General features: G+C 44.6%; 2 protein-coding genes across 3 annotated transcripts in view; both read left to right on the forward strand.

Annotated features, from left to right (window-relative positions):
• LOC119402064 (uncharacterized) overlaps window positions 1–3,850 on the forward strand; it is a gene marked incomplete at its 5' end in the record, with an annotated part of 31,406 nt that extends 27,556 nt beyond the window's left edge. Inside the window, 2 exon segments of the mRNA XM_049418485.1 lie at window positions 161–219; window positions 3,329–3,850. Of these exon segments, the coding sequence (XP_049274442.1) occupies window positions 161–219; window positions 3,329–3,427 (158 nt within the window).
• A 10,958-nt stretch (window positions 3,851–14,808) lies between these two features.
• Window positions 14,809–20,497, forward strand: LOC119402065 (uncharacterized). 2 transcript variants are annotated; one of them, XM_037669149.2, is made up of 4 exons: window positions 14,809–15,076; window positions 16,958–17,057; window positions 17,823–17,975; window positions 18,946–20,497. In XM_037669149.2, the coding sequence occupies exons 2-4, from the start codon at window positions 16,985–16,987 to the stop codon at window positions 19,857–19,859; spliced, it is 1,140 nt and encodes a 379-aa protein (XP_037525077.1). In that variant the 5' UTR covers window positions 14,809–15,076; window positions 16,958–16,984; the 3' UTR covers window positions 19,860–20,497. The 2 variants fall into 2 exon arrangements, with proteins under 2 accessions (XP_037525077.1, XP_037525076.1); XM_037669148.2 differs by having other exon boundaries at window positions 14,810–15,076; window positions 16,934–17,057.
• The last annotated feature ends 2,085 nt before the right edge of the window (window positions 20,498–22,582 follow it).

A 22,582-nucleotide genomic window follows, 5' to 3' on the forward strand; every position in this document is an offset into this window, starting at 1 on the left:
ATTTTGGCATTTAATAAAAGTGCTATATCAATTCTGGGTTAGATTTTCAGTTACCGGTCTTAGTGGTATTTCATATTTATAGTACATACGAAACTGTACTTTTATGCTTTCTCAAAACATTAATGTTCTTCACATATGTGATTATCCCTTGTCTTTGCAGAGGGTATTCAAATGTCTGTCAGCGAGGACGAACTCCCTCTTCCCACGGGACCCCTTAACGTAAGACACCTTGTTATATGATATTATAATAGTGCCCTCTAAAACAAAAACATGCAGTTGTTCTCAGGTGACACCATGCAGTTCAATTCCAGGCCCATATCGAAAATAATTTAGGAGCTGGCTCGCCAGGTTCTTAAGCTGGGTTGAAATCTCGCGCCGTGACATGCATCCTTCAATTCAAAGCGTCGTGGATCGCGAAGGGGAACGCTACGCGCGTCGTGCCTTCCCTCTAGCCTGGCCTTTACTTCTCACAGGGCGACCGGGGAACGCGGTTAAAAGCCAGGCGAGTGTCGGACAGCTGTTTTAGGGCCACTTGGTTGTGAGCGTCTCGAGGGCACTTTTCAAATTGAAAAACATTATGAGTGTTGCGTCTGAAAGTGACGACAATGAGAATCAAGTGCTCTCAGTCAGGTTTTTCTTGTGTATATATATATATATATATATATATATATATATATATATATAATATATATATATATATATATATATATACACATACTTCATCAATGGGTATATATTGGTAAATTGTGTATATAGTTCATCAAAAGTGAAACTTATTAATATATATATATATAATATATATATATATATATATATATATATATATATATATATATATATATATATATATATATCAAGGTGTTGGACGTCTAAATATGATAGTAAAGGACTTGTACGGAAGATTCACGGTTTTTCCCAACCTTCTCCGAGCCAGCTCCTCAAAAATCATTCACTTTGTATTACGAGCAACTGCTGCTATATTTACCCAAACGATTAGACACGCGTTCGGGTTAATAGCATCAACAGGTAACGTTCGAACTCAAATACAATTCAGATATTGAAATCAAAAGCCAATAACCGGTTGCAAAATTTATTGAAACGGTCTCTGTGAGGTATTAGTGGTTGTAGGTTGACGTTTTTTTATGGGAACTGTTCAAGGTAAGGTTGACACCGTTTATGAATTTATGACCCACTGCGTTTCCTGGCTCAATTCCTGGCGAAACGATAATCATGGGAAATCGGCGTCCTCCAGTACTCACCTGGCAGCTCATGAAAATGAAACTCGCGGGTTCCAAAAACCTAATAACGGTTTTATGCAATCCAGCACTTCCTATCATGCAGTCATATTTATGAAAATGAGGCACACCGAATACCACATCAACTGTCAAGCTGGCTGCCCGTCTTGACAACTTTCGGCGCAAGATCCATGAAGCGTCATACGGTCGATCGAGATCGCTCTATGCGAAGTCATTCAGCGAAGACATTGACAGAAATTGAAGGTCAGGTGCAGTGAATCAAACGCATTTTAAGACTGTGTGTAGACTGGTCATCACGAGCTATTATAATACAGCATCAGGGTAAATATCGCGTATACTATCTAACAATAAGGTAAGCCCTGTGGTAAAGCGCGCGCATACCGCCTTTAGCAACCGCCGCACGAATGAAAAAGGAACTAGTAGGTATCCACCTTGAGAAGTCCAACTGAAATACATACTCTAGACCGGCCTCAGTGCTGTGTACACAGAATAGTCACTCCTTGGACAATATTGAACCATGCAGAGGTTAGCAAAGTCGACAACTCCATTATCTTAAAAAGAAAATGAGAGTGAATGAGGTAACAATATTTTGCGTACGAAAAAAGATGGCAATCCAATTATCTTGACTAGTGGCAGTTTCATGAAATGTACGCCACAACGACTACAAACAAGCCAGCTCCTTAAATGAATAAGTTTCATAACAGGAAAGTACATGTCAAAAAAATTATCTACGACTGCTGACATTAGGTAAACGTGGCATCAGATAAACTAGTGGATCACTTACGAAGCGCCAAGGACGGTTAGTGTATAGTTATAGTGTGTGAATTTTGTAGTGCTTAGCTGTAGCGCAGTTGTTTATATTATTGACGTCATTTAAATAGTTTCAGCCAGCGCTTCCTATATTCGTCTGCTTTTATATGATATAACAAAGCGAAATAAATTGTTGATTTGAATACTCATGTTTTATGTTTTTACACTCATAAATTGCAGGAGTCATATTTACAAATGCACTCTATAGGTCCATCCCTTCGTTATTTTAGTGCAAATGGCAGCTAGTGATCCTCTGGTTTCTTACGCAACGAGCTCCGGTCGCCACCAGAAATCTGGTTTGTGCTAAATTCAAAATCACTAAACACTTTTACAAAATCGATGGTTCTATTTAATCTTGATGAGACATGTGATATCAGACTTAGTTTAGTTACAAATTGAGGATAATAAATTAGAGAAATTATTAGAAAACATTTCCGAATCACTAATTTCCGCAAGGTAATTACGGTCGAATTCTTGTTTGCCGAAGAAATCGGACGAGTCCCTCAACTCACTGCTCGTCCACTAAATAAGAAACAGGGAGTACACGGGAGGCGAACACCGACATATGCGCCACAAAAGTTAAGCCTATTTCACCCGTTGCGTTCGCCTTGTAAGTGGACGAGAAAACCGCCGGACCAAAGCTAATGACAGAAAGTTAAAAGAATGAAACCACAAGTTAACCGATTGAATAGGTCAGGTCAAACGAACGCTGACGTGCGAGTAGGGTTGCACATCGTATATGTCATACGTGAAAGGCAGTGACTGCTGGGTGCTTTCAATAAAGCACTCCTTTGGGCTACTTGGCGCAAATTGAACCGATGTTGCAGGGTTTTACGCTGCATTGGTGGTACAGAGGGACACTTACGAAAGCACAGAAAAAACCAGTGCTTTGCGCCCACTTATTCTGGTTGTGTTTTTTTTTCTGTGCTTTTGTAAGTGTCCCTCTGTACCACCCATGCAGTGCAAAACCCTGCAACATATCCTTAACTGCTAGAAGAAATAACATAAGGGTATGTGATGTCAACTAAAGAAATACGTTGCAGCACACTGAGGAGATATTGTTTGTACGAATTGTAGTGTACACTGTACTGTCACTTAGAATGATACAGTGGAAAGGAGCGATATCTAAAGTATTTCTTTTACCTTTGATTTATCTGTGAAGCAAGCCTAATGATTCAAGGCAGTTCATTTATTGGAAACACCGCCAACAGTGATCGTACAGGCATCTCGTAATCATTTCTTCAACTTTCTTGTCGTTGCAGGAACCTCCTCTGAAGGGTTTTTCTTTGACAACGCTTCCTAACCTTCCGACAATGGCAAAGTTACCTGGTCTACTTAAAATCAAAACAGTGCGGAAGTAACAAGCTTGAAACAGTTCGCCCTCTTCATGGAAAATACCTGCACCGTCGTTCCAGATTTTCCCGGGCATACGTCTATAAAAATAACTAACCCTAAATAATGAAACCTTGTAATTCTATCCTTGATTCGTGAATAATCACCCAGCCATGAACTGATGCGGCCGTTTAGCCAGAACTACGATGAACCAGTAGAGAATAACAACCACATGGTACTCCAAAGTCAAGATGGGAGCCGACAGATGGAAACACAGAGCGGGATAGGTTGAAAGAACAGGAGAAAGTGCCTCAGACAGGCTGGGCGACGTTTCGATAGGATAACGCATCTTTGTCGAAGGCGCCTTGCCATCCTTGGTGTGCTAGATTAAGGGGTTAGTGTTCTCGTCATGCCCAGCGGTGGCGCTTGTCGCTGCTGGTAATTGCTGCCTCGAAAAAAAAATTGGCCGCGTATCTGCGTGCTTCGCTGCAAATGTCGTGTAAAGACGATAGAAGAGGCGCTGTGTGAGATATGGACGCCATCTGGCAATACGTCGGGAAACATGAGTGCTGTGTTGCGTGCTGGTAGTCCCGGCGCAGCAGCAGGCGAAGACCTTTGCAGAGAAACGTCCGCACTCAACGAGTACTCTCCACACACTCTTTTATTTACACGTCGCCCGGGTAAAACAGGAACGCCAGAGCGGCGCCCACAACCGGCAGCCTGAAGGCCGCCCACAACGCTGCTTTTCATTTTTTAAATATTTTTTTTCACCTTCTTGGCCTTCTCAAAACTAAAGTTTTTCAACACCAACCCATGGCATTCGTACAGTGCAATACAGAACCGAAACCGAAACACAACAATGAGCTCGTGCGAAGGGCACGGAGGAAGGCAAATTCAGCGCAGTCGCATTTTCAGCTTTGTTGAAACAGCGCTCACCAGACGACGACGAAGTAAAAGAAGGCACAGGACAGCAGCGCCTGTCCTGTGCCTTCTTTTACTTCGTCGTCGTCTAGTGAGCGCTGTTTCAACAAAGATGAACGCGTACCAACTCGCTCAAGCTTCCATTCTTATGCATTTTCAGCGCAGCTTAAGAAACTAGGGTCCTTAAAATTACGTATGTATGCATTTTCTATTAAAGGAACACGCCACCTAATACTTACCTAGTGATGTTGCACCTCAGATATGCATGATATTTACTTTTGATTGACAACGTCACAAGTATGAACAACCGTACCAGTTCAAGACGGCTGGCCCTTGGGCAAGTGGTTCAACTTTGTTCGAGTGGCTGAATCGAGGACGTGCCGACAACAGAAAGACAGACAGACCGACAGAAAGACAGACCAAAATTTCTGCGTTTAAGTTCCCCAAGAAAGACTATCGTCTTTAAAAACCTATAAAGAAGAAGAGTGTAACCATTGCCACATTTCAAGAAAGTTTCCAACGGCGCTCAGGCATCTCATTTCAGAGACAAGGGGAGCTGAAAGAAAAAAAAAGAAAAAAAAGGAGGAGAGGTACGACAAAGCGAGAGCCGCCAAAGGCACGACGAAGAAATGAGCGGAACATGAAAGTACCTACCACGTGGTAAAACACTATCACATGGAAAGTCACTACCACATGGTAGTGACTCTTTCGGATAAGGATCACTACCATAGAGCAACCTTCACGTATTAAAGATATTGTCACGTGGTTCTGACCGTGAATAAGGCTGCAGCAAGACTGGGAAGTACGGAACGCTCTATTTGGGTGAACTTGTGCCCCGGAAATGAATAGTAAAGTTACGAGCAATCCCCGCCGTACACTGATAGCGGTGAGGATAGATGTCAGCCGTTAAGTATGATCTGATCAGCAGTAAAGCGCGTCCGCATTTTACAGCTCTGGCATCGCAGGTTCCAGCGTTATCTTTAACGGCTGGGTTAGTTCCACAATTAACTCTACTGTTTGCGTTGCGTGCTGTTTGTGTTGCAGGGCGTGTGGCAATATGCTTACTGCGTGCCCTTTCGGAGAGTACGCAAGTTTTAAAACTCGCCTGTGACAGATGACATATGTGGTTTCACCGGGCTGGATTAATCCGAATGGCGGACAGTAATGGAGATAGCAGATTAAGTATATTATTGGCATTTTTAGGAAAATTACCAATTACACTTTCGTAAATTCATAATGACACATGTACCAAACTTGAACTTCTGGAGAGAAAATTTGCAACCCGTATCCAGTTTGAAGAAATTTGCAAAGGTACGATGACTTTGAGATATTCATTCTCGAAGTCGGAAGACAAGAAATATGGTAGATTTAGTTTTGCTTCTGCTTCAATGCACATAACTTCGCATTCGTGGCAAAAAGTTCACTGAATCAAAAGGGCATTTTCAAAGCAAGTTTGCACATGCATGAAAACCTGAGCCGCTCTCAGATTCTATGCTAATGAACTTGCACTGCATACTTATATAGTGGCTAACACTGAGTCCATTAGAATATGGGCCTTAAAGTATATTCGAAAAATTGTCGAGTAAGTATGAGTTTATTCGTCACGTATTCTTTTTTTTTCCAAAAAAATGTTATCCCCTTGGACTTATGGAGCTCTCGGCTCTCGGTTAAAACTGGGCAATATGGCGAAGTCGAAAGACAGATGGTGTACCCACAGCATGTCACTTGCGGCTGTTATATTTTTACTGTTTTGTAAAAAAAAGCCACAAAAGACATAATTATTATTCTGATAATAATATCGTATTAAATATTACAATTCATCTATAATGAGCAGGGCGCTGTTCATTGAGGCCAGATTTTTTTTAAACAGTCAACAAAACCACGACCTCATATGGTTACGCAGCACTTTTTTTTTAAACCCCATGATAGTCTTGCGCTTTCCTTTTTTTTCTGGTGGCGTGATTCGATGGGCGCTGCGGGACAGAAAGACCTCGACCTGGTATACATGAAAGGTTAGAGCAGTTAAGAGTGAACATGGTGTTCTCCCCACAACCAGAAAAGAGCAATACAAAGCAACAGGCAGTCCTATGGACAAGGCTATGGACACAGCCTTTTTGCGAACGTCAGTGAATGCATTAGATACAGCTAAGACCCCTGCTGTCAGGCATGCGGTGCTGATCCGGAAAATGCCAACGTGGTATGAGAACCCCCGGACATGCATTAAGTCATGAGGAACAGCCTCGGATCTCTTCCCATATAAACTGCTGATAACTGGACGCGCGGTTGATGCGCTCCCCAGGGAACGCAATAAAAGTCATGGAAAGCTCATCAGAAAGCAGGACGTGACTTGCAGAATAGGCACTAAGCTGGAACATCAGTGTAGTACTTGAATTAGTCTTTTCCTAATAAAGCGTATATTACTCCCCCCCTCTCATTAACCAGTGGGCGATGTTTCATACACATGGAAGCACCGCCAATTTTGCATTTGTACAGTTCTCGCTGTTCATTTGTGAGCCCCGCTACAGTGTTTCTGGTGTGACTCCTCTGTGGTTGTCATTTAATGTTCGTTGCTGAACATGAGCAAGGAATCTGTTAGTACTGTTTTCGTTGTAGTCGAGCTGTTTAGCGTGTAAGACGAAGTATTAAAGCTAGTTCGAACTAGCAGATATCTACACCTTCGTAATCACCTACATTCAATACGGAAGGCATATTTTCAGTGTTTTTAGAACAAGCGGGTAGCATCGTTCCAGACTTTTAAGCGATGCTTTTATAACTCACAGGACTCGGTGGAGGTGTCCTAAGCATAGGTCGGCAAACTCACTCATGAGTCGACTCACTCAGACTCACTCAGACTCAGATCGAGCTGCGAGTCTGAGTCTGAGTGAGTCCGGGTGAGTAATATTTTGGTGAGTTTGAGTCCGAGTGAGTCCGGTTTGTGAAAAATTTCCGTGAGTCTGAGTGAGTCCGGTTGAGGAACATTTCATTGAGTCTGAGTCTGAGTGAGCCCTAAGCGCAAAATATATTTCTTGAGTGAGTCTGAGTGAGCCCCACACTTTTTTGCCGACTTATGGTTCTATCTAAGCAACTTCAGAGTTATTAACAGCCTTATATCGGCTCACGTTTATACTCCTGTCGGCTCACACATACTTCAAAGCACTAGTTTTTTCACGCCAGCTCAATATTTACTGATCAGAGGAGTGAGTGACGAAAAGGCGGAGGGGGGGGGGGGGGCAGGTGCACAGGTTGTTCTTGATAAAATTATCTCGTGAGAGTAATCTCTTTCAATAAAAATGCCCTTACTGGATTGCAACCACTGATAACCTATATATAAAGGTACGAGATTAAAAGGCGCCAAGTAGAGCACCATTTATGGTAGATATTGCTGTTGACATCATGGTTGAAAAAGCTAATTGTGTGCTAACGGACTCATGAGTCGACTCCCTCAGACTCACTCACACTCAGATAGATCCGTGAGTCTGAGTCTGAGTGAGTCCGAGTGAGTAATATTTTGGTGAGTTTGAGTCCGAGTGAGTCCGGCTGAGAAAAATTTTAGTGAGTCTGAGTCCAAGTGAGCCCAGCTGAGGAAAATTTTGCTGAGTCTGAGTCCGAGTGAGCTCCAAGGGCAAAATATATTTCCTGAGTGAGTCTGAGTGAGCTTCACATTTTTTGCCGACCTATGGTCCTAAGCGAAAACCCCGGCCCCGTAAGCACGAGGGCGGGTGGCCCTCGAAATTAATTATTTTATTAATTTTTTTACTGTAACCTTAAGGACCGAGGACCTTACAGAGGAGAGTGGTAGACGGGAAATGGTAGAAAAATTGGGTAGTAATATTCTACAGTAGGAAAGTAATGCAGTAGCGTAAAACAAACAACCATTAGTAATAGGAATACTACAATGTAGTCAGAGAATGGTTTCGCGCAAAATGACTGTAAGTACTGATGTAAAAAAACAAGTTAACATGATATTATTTCCTGCATATCAATGGTAACTATTTTTTCGTGTAATACTCGACAGTAACACAAGAAAATGAGCATTTCCCATTTTGGGGAACGGCGATATGAGTATGTCTATGTGCCGCTCTCCAATAATTGATGTTCTGTCGATCGTGGACCTGTCGGCCATAAGCCGTTTGTGATATGGCAGTGTGATCTTTTGTCGGGAGGACTGTTCATTTTACGTTGCCACGTTCTGTTGTTAACTGTATATGAGCACGGTCGTCGTTTTTGTCTGCAGTAAGTACAGTGTTGCGCTGTTAAACACGAGGCTAGAAGTCCAATTTCCGGCATGGAGGAACGAAACAGTTAGGAAGTAGTATTGCGCAATGCGGCAGAAAGAAAAGAAGTAAGTAAGAAAGCACGAAACAAAGAGAGACAGAGAAAGAAAGAAAGAAGAAAGAAGAAAGAAAGAAAGAAAGAAAGAAAGAAAGAAAGAAAGAAAGAAAGAAAGAAAGAAAGAAAGAAAGAAAAAGAAAGAAAGAAAGAAAGAAAGAAAGAAAGAAAGAAATAAAATGTGCGTTAGGCACGAAGACGCAAAGCTTCGCTTGCCCATAGTTTCCCGATAGGTCAGGACCTCCTGAATTTGTTCTCAATCTCGTGTTTATTCATGCTACCATTAAAGGCCTGATTGAAAGAATGGGTGATTTTGCGCGAATAACATCACCTACACAGTAATTGTACTGTTGGTATACAGGTTGTCCCACATAACTTGAGCCATGACTTTGAAAATGAAAGGCACTTCAGAGGCAAATTGAACCAAACGTATACTACTCCCACTAGCCTATAGATAGGTAGGCTATTTTTTATTTCCCCTAAACTAATTATTTAATTATTTTTTATTACTTAACATTTTAATTGTTGGCTGAAAACCCAAAATATGAACACTGAGCCGTAGAGCACGTTTAGAAACCACGGACTGAATTGTTTCCCGTCCGATACGTCTCGCGCTGTTATTTTTTTTCCGCGTTGTAAAGAAAGCGCGCGAAATTTGAAAAGAAGCCACGTGACGGACCGCGAGCACACTGCTATAGTGCTGCTCTCAAGCGTGCAACCGGTGAACGAGGTCGCCTGCGGCTGCCACGGGGAACGACGGCGTGATTCGAAAGTGCCCGATGTTTGGGCGTCCGTCTTTCGTTGAATGACGGTGCAAATGCACGCTGCTGGCCGAGTGCTGCCGAGATAAGCGTCACAGATAAATAAAACAAGAAAAAAAGCTTTATTCTCTCTTTTGAACTTGAGATGCGTAAAAGGAGGCGACGACGTGAAGCTAGTCACGGGTGGCTGTGGGTGGGCGAACGACATCGAGAGACTTTTTTTCAGTGATAGGTGCTCGTAAAATTAGGCCGCGATTACAAAACATGTCCAAAGAGGTCGCCATCTGCTGCAATACAACTGTGGCATCTCTTTATCAGATTTTTCGTAACGTTCTTGATCATGGTTTCGGGAATGAATTTGCAAATTTGTCTCATTTTTTTTAGAGTACCTGATGTAATGTAAAACTTGGACAGGATATACTTCTCCACTTCCTCACCCAAAACTGAAGATTTGTGCCGTTTCGTGGTAAATGTCCCTTTCTCTTTCAGCGTTTCATGTGTACGCACAATGGTCATTGAGCTTGGACGCGTACCTGGATGCCAGCGTTGAAACAGCTTAACTGCCTGCCTTATGTGTCCGCGTGATGCACTTAGGGCCAGAACCACATCCGCTCGTTGCTCATTCGAGTACGGCATGTCAGCTGCTTACACATATTAAAACAATGTAACGTTGCTGTCCAGAGCACGAAGGATTACGAGTGTCTGAGGAGCACCTGAACAAATACAACTCGTCAGGAATGGTTCGAACGACGCAGACGCTTTGTGGGGTCTCTTTTTGTTCAAACTGATTGCAGCAGCCGTCGAGGCTGCTGCAAGTTCTGCCGCATAGTTCTGTCGCGTTTGGCCCTATCTACATGAATCAGAATCAAACTGCCAGTTTTTTTAGATGCGAAGCATCTTATGGCGGAGTTCAATCCGGTGGTGGTGTGCGGCGTGACCACCCCTACTGCGCATGCGCGAACCCTCTCCATACACCTCATTTCCCACATTCCCCCTCTCAACTTCCCCTCCCCCTACACCTCTCCCACTTTCTCCCTCTCAACTTCCCCTCCCCTCTCCCCTTCCATCTCCCCTCCTCCTCTCCACTTCCCCTCTGAAACGCGGGCTCGACATGCCGAAACTCTGCTTCTCATCGCCTCGTGGTCCCCTTTAGGGGAGATTGTGTGATTTTTTCCTCGCAATCGTGACCGCTTTATCACGGCGGGAGCGGTCGGCCAGCACCATGCATTTGCACCGTCATGCAACGAAAAACGGACGCCCAAACATCGGGCACTTTCAAAACACCCTGTCGCTTCCCCGTGGCAGCCGCAGGCGACCTCGTTCACCGGTTGCACGCTTGAGAGCAGCACTATAGCAGTGCGCTCGCCGTCCGTCACGTGGCTTCTTTTCAAATTTCGCGGGCTTTGTTTACGACGCGGAAAAAATAACAGCGCGAGACGTATCGTACATGAAACAATTCAGTGCGTGGTTTCTAAAAGTGCTCTACAGCTCAGTGTTCATATTTTGGGTTTTCAGCCAATAATTAAAAAGTCAAGTAAATAAAAATAATTAAATAAATATTATAGGGGAAAATAAAAAATTGCCTGAGTATCTATAGGCTAGTGTCAGCAGTATACGTTAAGTTCAATTCGCCTCTGAAGTGACTTTCATTTTCAAAGTCTTGGCTCAAATTATGTGGGACAACCTGTACACCGAAAAATACGTTCCCCATGATATCTATTTCGCAAGTAAAGCACTTTCTCGACATAATGATGTCGAGAAAGTACTTCTTAAGTATCTCGTCAATGAATAGAGCAACGTTAACGTTGCTCTATTCATTGGCAAGATATAAAATATGCGATCGTAGGTAATTGGAAGATATATAAGATTGTATTAATACCGGTCTTGCCTGGGGCGTTGCAGGACACTAGGAGAAGATGTCGGAGGATGCGTGCCGGGGGGGGGGGGGGCACGGGTAAACCAGATGAAGGCAGTTGTAGAGCAACTGATGACGACTTTGAAGCCATTCATTGCGACAAGGGCTATGGCGGCTTCTGTGGTCTCGCTTAGGCGTTGTGCTCGCATGCAGCCGACACTCATGGCGGTAGACGTCTTGTTTCACTGATACCACAATCACATACGTCTGTCTGGAGCTGCGTAGTGCTAGGTGGCTGTGACGCTAAAGAAGAAAGCAACTGGGCTGTTCAAGACGAAACTGTTTATTGGGCGAACTTGTGCCTAGGAGATGAAAATCAAGGTACAAGCGATACACGCTGTGCACTGATAGCGGCATTCACAGTCGTCGGTCGTCGTTACCTGATCATCGGTGGAACGCGTCGTCTTTTATACGTCAGTCATCGAACCCCTCAGCGTTATCGCTGGTGCTCGCGTAAGATCTCGAATAAACTTCGCTATTCCTGCGCATAATCTTAACAGAACGATCTCAAACAATCGCGAAGCTTCCCACCATTTCGTCGCGGTCTACGCCGAGCGTTGCTAACAGTTTTTGTGGGTGAAACACGAATGTGTCAAAAAGCAAAACTTGGACCATCTCCCCGAAGGGAACCCTGATGGGATGCGAAGCAGCAGCGGTGCGCACGGCGTTGATCCGGTTGAAATGGTCGTCGACGCGGGTGCTGGAAGAACGGTTTGAAGCGAAACTCGGTGTAGCGTTTACTAGAGTAAACGTTTGTTTGAAACGTAAAGACACGGGGAGGCGGGTTGGGTTTCGTGTAAGTTTCATTAAAGCGTTTGGCAAGACTTCGTAGTCCTTGTTTCTTCAGAGTCGAGGTACGGGCGCTGGACCGTAGCAGGCGCGCGTTTCTCCTTGACTACCACGGGTGAAGCGAGAGAGAAGTGACACGTTCAGAGGCGTTGCGAGCGGGTGGAGCAGCCGGCAGCGGCGCGCGCTACGGCGAGCATGCTCCGGGTAAGGAAGAAAGTGACGTCAGGGCGCACCTGCGAGGGAAGCGTGCGAGGGGAGCGTGACGTCAACGCAAAGCTGTGGCGTGACCTATTTGGCAACGCTCCAACACCTACGGCAAGGGGAACGCGTTGCGGCGCATTCGTACGGACGCACGTAACGTACGGCGTTACACACGTGAGTCAAAGAGCTGCTTCGCATCTAATAAACGCGCGTGGCAGTATCGTGCTCCGCCTATGGGAGCGGCCTTTGTGTCCGTGCCGTGTGCTTTGTGTAGGTCCCTGGCGCGGGCCGGTGGTCAACCTTGTGAATGCTCGCCAGCATGTTCTTCGGCAAGGGCCGCATGATGAAGCGTGTTACCAGGAGAATTTATAGCCAGGTCAAGTCCGGTCCACTCGATGACGCGGTGATGCCGAAGCGTTCGAGTACCCATTATGTAGTCGTACAGAAACGCAATTGTTGGATCTGAGCGGTTTGTTGAATTTTGATAAGTTCGGCAAGTGCATTGTTGATACCGAGGTAGAGAAGGCTGGTGGATGCGGGGCAGGTGAGGCCCTGGGCCATCTTGTGAACTGTGCTTATTAGTCTGTGTACTTGTTCTCTTCGGTTTTCGGTAGTCGTAAGTACGGTTAGGAGTACGTGATCATAGTGACTTCGAACACGTTTAACAGCTGGAGAAGTTACTGTTATTTCGTGCCGCGTTTCCATGCCAAGAGTCGGGATGTCCGTATGTCGGTCACCGTATTCCTCTCGAGCCCGACGTTGTTGCTCTTTTCTGTTTAGACGTGCAGGCCGACAACGCGCATGCGTTTAACTGTCCGTATTTCGTATCCGACAATCCTGTTTCTGATGGTTCGTGGTGGCTGGTGTTTGACCTTATGGTGCTCGGGTGGGCGGAGCAGAGGGATTTGGGATTTTTCCACTGAGCACTCGAGCGCCGCTCGCGTGGTTCATTCATTCGTGGTGTCGACGACCCTTCGCAGCGCCTACTCGATATGTCCGTCCGAGCTGGTAGTGGTCCATAGCGTCACGTCGTCCGGGTATAGGGTATGTCAGTGGTTGAGGATGCGATCTATAGAAGCGGAGTGGGTTCACTACAACGTTGGAGAAGAAAGAAAGGCGAAAGGGTAGCTCCCTGTGGCGCGCCTTTGTTAATCAGGGTTAATCCCTTGGGGCTGCTGTCAGTCAGGCAAATTTTCATGGTTATGTCGTGTAGGATAAAGAACTCCTAGTTGAAGGTGCTTTACCCGGGAGCTTCTAGCTGCCAAACGTTGTACTATCGCTTGGAGTGTCCCGTTACCAAACGCCTTGCACAGGTCTATGCCAAGCAATTTTTGCGTGTCTGCACTGACGGATCCTTTTGAAAAATAGATCGTGGTAGATTTTGTACTAGGGCGGCTTGAGTGCATAGGTAGACGTCGAATCGATGGATGGTAGGCTAGAAAAGGTCTCGCTTCTTGGAAGTGGCAAGGACGTGATCCAAGTTAGGGGAAAGTTGGATAGATCTGTCGTTCTTGAGTTTGGTGTTAATAATCTTTTTACGTGTTTCCATTCTTCGGCTACGTGGTCGTCGTCCCACCACTCGTTGAAATATTCACTGAGGGCCGTTATTGAGCTGGCGTCTAGATTTCGGATTGTTTTCTTTGAGATTTTGCCTGGAGTTGGTGCCGACGTTGTGCGTAGCTTTAGAAATACTGCATATCCTTCGGCTTCCGTAATGTCAGCTCAAGGGTTTTGGTTTGCCTTCGTAATGTGGCAGTGACGTTGTTATTTCTGGGGTGTGCTTGATATATTTATCTGCAATTAGTTTAGAAGGCCTTAGTTTAATCAATGGTATTCCGGACGTGGCACTTGAGTCTGTGTCGTAAGGATGTATGAATTCTGAGGATAGAGTAAGTGGCTTAGCAGATACCACTTTTTCTTGTTTTGTTGTCCGTCGAGCCGCCCTGCAGCTGCCCCCAGTGCTGGCAGGCTAGGGAGATGCTGTGCTGCCCTATTTCCCGACAAGGGGCATTCATGCGGCGAAGCTAGTGTTGTGTCGTTGCTTGCGCCAGCTGCGCAGGAGGCTTGCGTGTGCATCTAACATATACAGGAGACGTAATCATTTGGCAGGTGTTTTGTCAGCTGCCCTGATTACGCGTGTTGTGCGCTGAACGTGGTCGTTAATGGAGCCCTTCCATTCTTTGAAGTTCGTTATACGGGTGGGGGTCTTGGCCTTCGCAGATGTTTCTTAATTTAAGCAACTCCGTGTAACGACCGAGGGTGCTGTGTACTTTTTTACTTGTGTTCCGTGAAGACAATGATGTAGTGGTCGCTGACCGCTTGTTGACAGGCGTTACATCTGGCCTGCGCAATGTTTTTTACATTATGCGAGGTCGCGTTACGTTTCTCTACGCACGCTGTTTTCTATGCGGTTCGGCGACTGCTGTGGGTCGTTTAGCAGCGTACTACCGAGGTCCTGTCTAGGCGGCCACAGTTTGTTGACTCGGCTGCTCGCTTACAGGAGGGCTCAGTCGGGAAATCTAGCACTGAAAACTCCCGGTTTCAGCGAACTGGCTTTTCAGAATTGCAGATGAAAGTCGTGGGTCCAGGCCAGAGGCGCGCAGAAAACGTTGAGAGTGAAGGGGGAATGATCCGTAGGGTTTCGTGGAAGACTCTCGACGAGTGTGTGTGGCACGTCATATTTTTCTAAGTCGTCTGGTTTTGCCGTTAGTCCCTTGTAGACGAGCGTGCCCTTAACTATGGCTTCATGATTGTGCTGGCAGGTGAGTTGTTGGAAAGCGATCTCGCCAAGGTTTGAGATTGCAGCTGTTGATTCTTGTGTGCAATGATGTCTGGAAGGATTTCGTTACTTTGAAGTTGTACTGCTTGTACAAGTAGCAGCAGGTGGTCTTTATTCTTGCCGTAGCGCCTGCAGTTGCACTGTCGTATAGTGAAGACGCTGTTGGCCTGGTGCATCTGTCAGAGGGTCAATTAAGGGGGTTGTAAGTCTTATGTGCGGGGCCAACGACTGAGAGGACACTTGCTGGCTATGCCAGCTGTCGCGTTAGCCATGCTCGGTTTCATCACTGTACAGTCGAGTCTGCGGCAGCTGTCACTGCTCATAAACCGGCTACGGAGTTGCTTACAGTGATTTCAATGGATTCGAGTCTTGTCTCCATGTTCGTTAGGCGTGAGTGTATGGCTGCGAAAGTTTGTTACAGCGGAGTGGTCGGCTTCTGGAACCCTAGCATGGTTGCTTTCATTGTCTGAATGATGGTCGCCATTGGGTTCTCTTCGGATGGCAGCATTTCCGCGGAGGTAATTGCAGCAAAACACTCACAAACGTTCTGCAACGACGACCAGGTAGCCGCCACGCGGCGCTGATCGCGAATAAATGTATTACATCAACGGTTGCATAACAGCAGTTGGGATAGTTGCGCTTATCCAGCCTAAATTGTGGTTGCAGTGTTGGCTCGTTTTTCAAAAGTGCGAATTGTTACTATTCTGGCGCACATTGGCACAAGGCAGAAGTTCAGTTGAATACGGCAGTTTGGAGTGATACAAAGCTGTTGAACACGCGATGCTTCTTTAGCCAACATTTCGGCAAGTGCACTCATCTTTGCCAAATTTCTCTAATGACGAACGGGGCTCCAGCTACATCTCTTGCTTAAGAATTTTTCACCTATTCTGGTGCATACATTTTGACAGAAGTGCGCTGTATCCTTTTCTATATAAAACGCTACTTGCAAGCGTTGGCTGAAGGCGTGAATTTCAAATATATATATATATATATATATATATATATATATATATATATATATATATATATATATATATATATATATATATATATATATATATATATAGGTGCTGGGAAGTGCAGGATAAAGCCTTTTCGCTCGGATTCTGCAAAAATAAATAACTCGCGCTGGTGTCGCTGAACAAAGAAATGCACCTGGGGTCTTTTACGTAAACGCATTGTAACTGGCAAGCGTAACTTATGAGATACGCATGTTCACATGCATTGTGCTCATTGCTAAAGCGTCTGGAAAAGATGCTGAGGCAAGCCATTTAATTTTTAAGAAGCTGTGAGTTTTGTCTACGTTGTAACATACAAATGCGACAGCAGTGGCATAGGCACGCCTGGTTATTACTGAATATTCTTAATTAGCTTTTTTCGTTCGTTTTATCTCAAGTACGTTCGAAGCGTTCCTTTGTTTTCATGTTTTTATCTGCTCTACGTTTGAAGCGCCCCTACTAAGTGAACTTATCTCCAAGTTCTTATAAAAATATTAAAGCCATAACAGTTAACAAATTAGGGTGATACAGAGTTACGACGGGGTTGAGTATAGCAACTAGAATGTCAATTTACCCGTAGCAGCGCTTCTGCACGAGAACCGATACATCCAATTGTGTACCTTGCATTTGGTCATGAAGCGCGCACAAAATACGTAGGTTATGGAGCATTGTCCCATATGCCGACGCCCTTTTCTGGCTTCGAGAAAGAGCCATTTTCGATTCTCAAACAATATCTAAATACAGAAGCATTCGGCGACTTCTCCTGCGTTATATACAGCTTGAAACTCCACGAAGGAACAATCTGTTATGTGTAATTTTTTTACGAAAATGTTGTGTTTCAGTACAAAGCTACATTATTGTCCCAGATGCAGTAGGGGACAGAGCTAAAGAACATGAAGACCCATAGGGCGATCAGCATTTTAGCACTCTTTGCCATCTCAGCTGCAGTGAAGCCATGGACACTAGGTAAGGCCGCTAATCCTGGTTTTCCTGCTATGATATACATTTCATGTGCTAAGATTTTGCTCTCCTCACTAAGAGGCCTCATCATGTGCAAATTACGAGGGAACAAACAACATGGCTTTTAGTAATAACTCATGTTTCCCGTAACCGCCAAGTTTAAATTCAACCGTTTACGCCAAGGTCAGTAAGTTATCAAGCTTTCAATCTTGCCTCCATGTTACTGTCCTTGATATCCGTGAGGGAAAAATTCACTGGTCATATAATTTTCTTTTCGAGGACTGTGGTAACTACTACTTAACATTTTCCAGTACCTCACGCTTACGTACCAAACGCATTTTTGCTAATCTTCATATTGCGAGCATTCATAGCGGTATCCTAGCAAGATGAACTTAGTGCAGGGTTTATCAAAACGTCTAAATAGCAATAACGGACCAAGCAGTCAAACGGTCGATTCCAGGATAGTTTTCGAATAAGATAAAGGCTGGATGTTGCATGTATGCGAAAAGACAATTGCGAAACAGTCAGGGCAACGAAAAGGACATATCAAACTAATGCGGTCAACTTGGTCAAGGGCGGCAAGGTAGTAATGAGACTGGAAGAAAAACGCCTACAATTCGTCATTGATCTAGAAATTTCACAAATGTGATATAACTAGCCCTCCTCCTTTAAAAGTGTGTTTATTTTAACTTCGCAATGTTGGTGCTCTATTGTAGACTTCGATCCTGCGCTTCTGTGTATTGATAACATTGATGTCTTTCCTTGCTGAAGATCTGAGATGCCGTATACTCATCACCGGTGCCGAGACCAACTGCTCATCCCTGAAGTATTACTACAATACTAGAAAACGCAGTTGCGAATCTACATGTTTCGAAGGGGCTCCCTTTAGGTTGGCATCAACATGCAAGAAAAGCTGCAGAAGCAGTAAGCAAATATCTTGTTATGCACACAGAGTGTATTTATAAACTAAGGAACTTAAACTAAACATCCGCCTTTGCTTTTCCAATTTCATCAAAATGTGGCGCTATGACGGGACTTCACGAAAACGCACAGGGCATAATGTGGCGCCTCTAATAATCCAACTTCAATTTAGGTGATGATCACGAGTGTTCCATAGTCTTACTATATTATAAGGGCTGCATTTACAACAGCGTTTGAGATAATATTGTGATAATATAATATAATGATAATACAGTGTTGCGCCTAGAAAGTCGGGACGCGGAAGTAAAAAGAACGTACTATATAGTCTATAAAGTATTTTGCTGTTATTCAAGGAATTGATAGATAAATTATATGGCCATATAATATCGCGAAGTGTGACAGTAAGGTTTTCGTGGAGTTACGCTAACGCGAAATTGGTGTACGCTATGAAATATATTCTCCCTGCGAGACGCGACAGTAAAAATGAAACGAAACTTTAACTTAAACTAATAGGTGTAAGATAACAACAATCATAAATATTTTCCTTATTGCGAAGGTGCTATAGAAATTGTGTAAAAAAACATCAAATAATAGAAAGAAAATGGTTTCATTCACTTCATTACTCTATTTTATTGTCACATATTCGATTATGACAATGGTACTGGAATTTGCTGAATAGATTAGCCGAGGCAATATACGGCGTGCAAATAAGAAACCAACGCAGGATATCTGTAGTTAAGCGCGACCACTATATACGGCAATAAATATCTAAACTCAAGTGCAAGATGTGAAGGTATAATGGTTGGAATATGATAATATACACAACATATTTCACCCCAAGGTAATATAAAAGAGCGCAGAACATCCAATACTACAAAAATTCCACTGCAAATACTGGAAATATATGTTCTGTGCGGCGCATTGACCGACATCAAAACTGTTTTTGCTGATAGTAATTTACATATAATCGCAGGGAAACAGCCACCTGTCCAGTCATCTGTGCCTGGTAACAGCGGTCATATAGGCTCCCCGAACACATTACAGCAGGAACCGTCGAAATCGCCAGCTGTGCAAGCACCCCTCGTCACAAAGCCAAGCTGGAGTGCCGTGAAGATAGCAGTGCCTCTGAATCATAGATGGCCAGAACATACAAATATGGAAGTAATGCCAGAAAATTATCAACTTGGTGCTGAAGAAGAATGGCCACCAAGCCAAAGGAATGACGGAATGGCTCTATCCCGTCCGCACAGCGCCACACCGCACTGGTTGGATACTGAAGCACGTTCACAGAGTCTACATCTTGTTCCATCGGAACAGTATAACACCGCGATAAATACAGTAAATCAGCAACACTGGTCGTCCAGCAGCCCAAATATTGCACTAGTACGGCCATTTCCTCAGCGAAAGCCGCCGTTGATTCCGGAGAGTTGGACTGCTGAATCGCTGCCCCGCACGAACCAACACGTCTCTTATAATGCGCATATTGGAAACAATAGACATATTCACCAGAATCTGGAGCGGATGCCGTGGAAGTCCCATGGTCTTGATAACGATATCATGCCGGAATTTCCACTTCGTTTGAACAACAAAATAGTGCCCCGTGAGCAAAGCTGGCGGCGAAACTCGCAGCCGAACGAAGAGGTTGGAAGACTTAACCGACTGCAGGTAAATGAACAGACATGGGCACTAGGTGACACAAATAACGGCATGGTGCACTCGCCTGTTGAACAAACAATGCCCGTGCAGTTGAATGATGACGCAGAAGATTCTTTTCCAGAAGAGATTCCTGTTTCGGATTTCGCGATTAGCTCGCCTGTTGGTGTTCAGGTGATACCCCAGTTATTGCAACGAGATCAACGGGATTTCCAGACAAGCCGAAAGCTATGATGGTGCGCGCCTTGAGATGGGGGTGTCAGAAAACCCAAAAGATGAGACGCGTTTTGCAGCTGCAATGCAGGCAAGGGTCCCCCGTGGTTTGGAGGATCAGATTAAATGATTCCAAAACCAGCCACATTGACACAAAGCAATGGGTTATGGGAAGGAACAAGCCATGCGGGACAATTGAAAACATGAAACTTTGATCACTGAGTGTCGCAGTTCTTGCAGAAAATCAAATGCCTCAGTGCAGTGCATCAAGGAACTAGTGTCGCCAAATCTACCGCAAGGCATGCCCCACCAACATAATAAAGGATTACCTAAAGGCACTCCAGCATTCGAAATCATTCGGTACTCTAATTGTGCACGCGATTTCAAACTATAACTAAGGCAGACGAGAACTGAATACCTGTTGTGTATTGATACATACATACTGTGGGCGGCCGCACACTAATGTGCAGCTGCGCACTAAGCGCATTCAGTAAAGATTAATGTGTACTAATGGGCATTCAGAAGGCAGTACTGCGCGTTGAATAAACAGGTGACAACCTTGCGCAATACGAGAAGCCAAAGTCTGCTTCACTTGGTAATTCACAGCGTCAATTAACTATAGATTGCTTCACAGAAGCCTAACTCAGGACATTTCGTCTATAGAATCCACGCCATAAAGCCATCGCCGCGATAAAGTGCAGCAATTTTATTGATATTTGTAGAACTTTTTCTGCAGTAACTAAATGATGCTACATCAGCTAGTGCGCAAAAGCTTTAATTGCCTTGTTCCCTACTAAAAATCTTTTTTAGCATTAGCCTTGTGCAGGTATCACATCCTTTTATAGGCGCCTTTCTATCAATATATGAGGCAAATCACGTGTGCTGTCTAACGCAAAAGCCCTGCAAGTCTTAGTTTCTTCAAACGACGTCAACATCACATAAGTAATACTGCACGTGGCTGCCGCCGGACGAACCAACATAAAAACGAATCTAATGAGCAGGACATTACTTTTACAACTCACGTTACTTCGTTATTACTCCACTTTTCAAGCGAGAGCAGATCATATTACCCCTGGCTGCTCTCGATGCAGTTAATCTGATCTTCCTCTGCCACTGGATGACAGTGCTTCTACTCTAGTTTGACCGCTGAAGGAAGCCGGCTCTGAAAAGCAAATATCCAGCATGCTTTTATGTTATCTTGTTCCCCCAATAGAATTCGTCATAAGCAGAACATAAAAGAACGCATGAAAGAATACACGGTTATGCAAAAGATTAAAGTGACAGCTGATTTTTTTCTAGATGGGTGAGCTCAGGTGTGCTTCCTGTACTAATGCTGAATCACAGCGGTGCGTTGCCTACGGCTTGGTACATTAGATATCCAGACATCGGGCATCAAATCAACACGAAGGTACTTTTTTTCGGAGCTCAGGCTAAGATACACACAGCAATTCTGAGAAGGGCGAACTGTTTTGTGTTCATGCCCATAGTGTCCAAACAGACCAACTGAAACCTTGTGCAGATCCCACAAATCAAGAGCATAACGAATTCGAAGGACACAAACATGGACATATTAAAATCAACAGTACGTTGCCCGTGGTACATATAAGGAATATTAACTTTTTTTTTCTCAAGAGAGGCATGCACATAATACGGTGATTGTGGAGAGAGGTGGAGCGTGGGGTAAAGAGCCAACCACTAGGTGACGCATATTGGACCACTCGCTACAGTGGGGAACCTAGTGTGACGAGCATCCTTGTGCTAGGTGTAAATATCTAGTTGGGTTCAACCGCCGACCTTTAACTCTGCAATCTGCTAACACCTTCTCGTCCATTGCACTCGTTTCTGTCACATGTATTTACGCTGCCTGTAACATTCGCGCAGTTCATATTGACCTCGCTTGTTGAACGCCCTTTTAACAATCCCTGAAAGCAAGTTTAGTGTAACAAGAACCGACATTGAATATCTCAGTACTCTCCACTAACAAGAAATCTTGACGAAGCCGGAACCAACACATCAGATACTAAAATTGCGCAGTTTAGTGGGCTCCACCATAACTTCTGTAGTTTTGTTGATTATGTAGGCCAGCAACTACCTCCTTTCAGCATTCAACCTATGATTTGCCAAAATAAAATTAATATATCGGGTTTAACGTCCTAAACACAAAATATGGTTATGAGAGACGCCGTAGTGGAGGGCTCCGGAAATTTCGACTACCTGGGGTTCTTTAACGTGCACCTAAATCTAGGTACACGGGACTCAAACATTCTCGCCTCCATTGAAAATGCAGCCACCGCGGCGAATGTTCCAGCTTTGTCGAGAGATAACGCCGCCACGAGCGATATCGCTGGACAGTTCGATAGCGCCTGTATAAAAGTCGACGCGCTTGACCGCTTGTCAGTTGTTCGATGGCCGACGCCCAGTTCGCCGCTATCAGTGTACAGCGTGTATTTCTGTAGTCTGAGTTTTCGTTTCCCGGCCACAAGTTCGGCCAAATAAAGAGTTTCATCTTGACCACGCCAGCTGTTGTCTTCGTCGACGTCACGACCCCGTTAAATCTGGTGGAGGTGCTGCTTCGCTCATGTTCCGGTCACCCCCGTCACGCCGTGAACCCAGTCCGGGCCGCAACGAAGATATCGATGCCTACCCCGAGCAGCGAGCAAGCCGCAGGCAACAAGGACTACCTCCAGAATACGAGCCTTTACCCGACAAGACCAGGAAGACCCCGACCATGACCAACACAACAG

Source organism: Rhipicephalus sanguineus, chromosome 8 (genome assembly GCF_013339695.2).
Source record: "Rhipicephalus sanguineus isolate Rsan-2018 chromosome 8, BIME_Rsan_1.4, whole genome shotgun sequence".
NCBI lineage: Eukaryota > Metazoa > Arthropoda > Arachnida > Ixodida > Ixodidae > Rhipicephalus > Rhipicephalus sanguineus.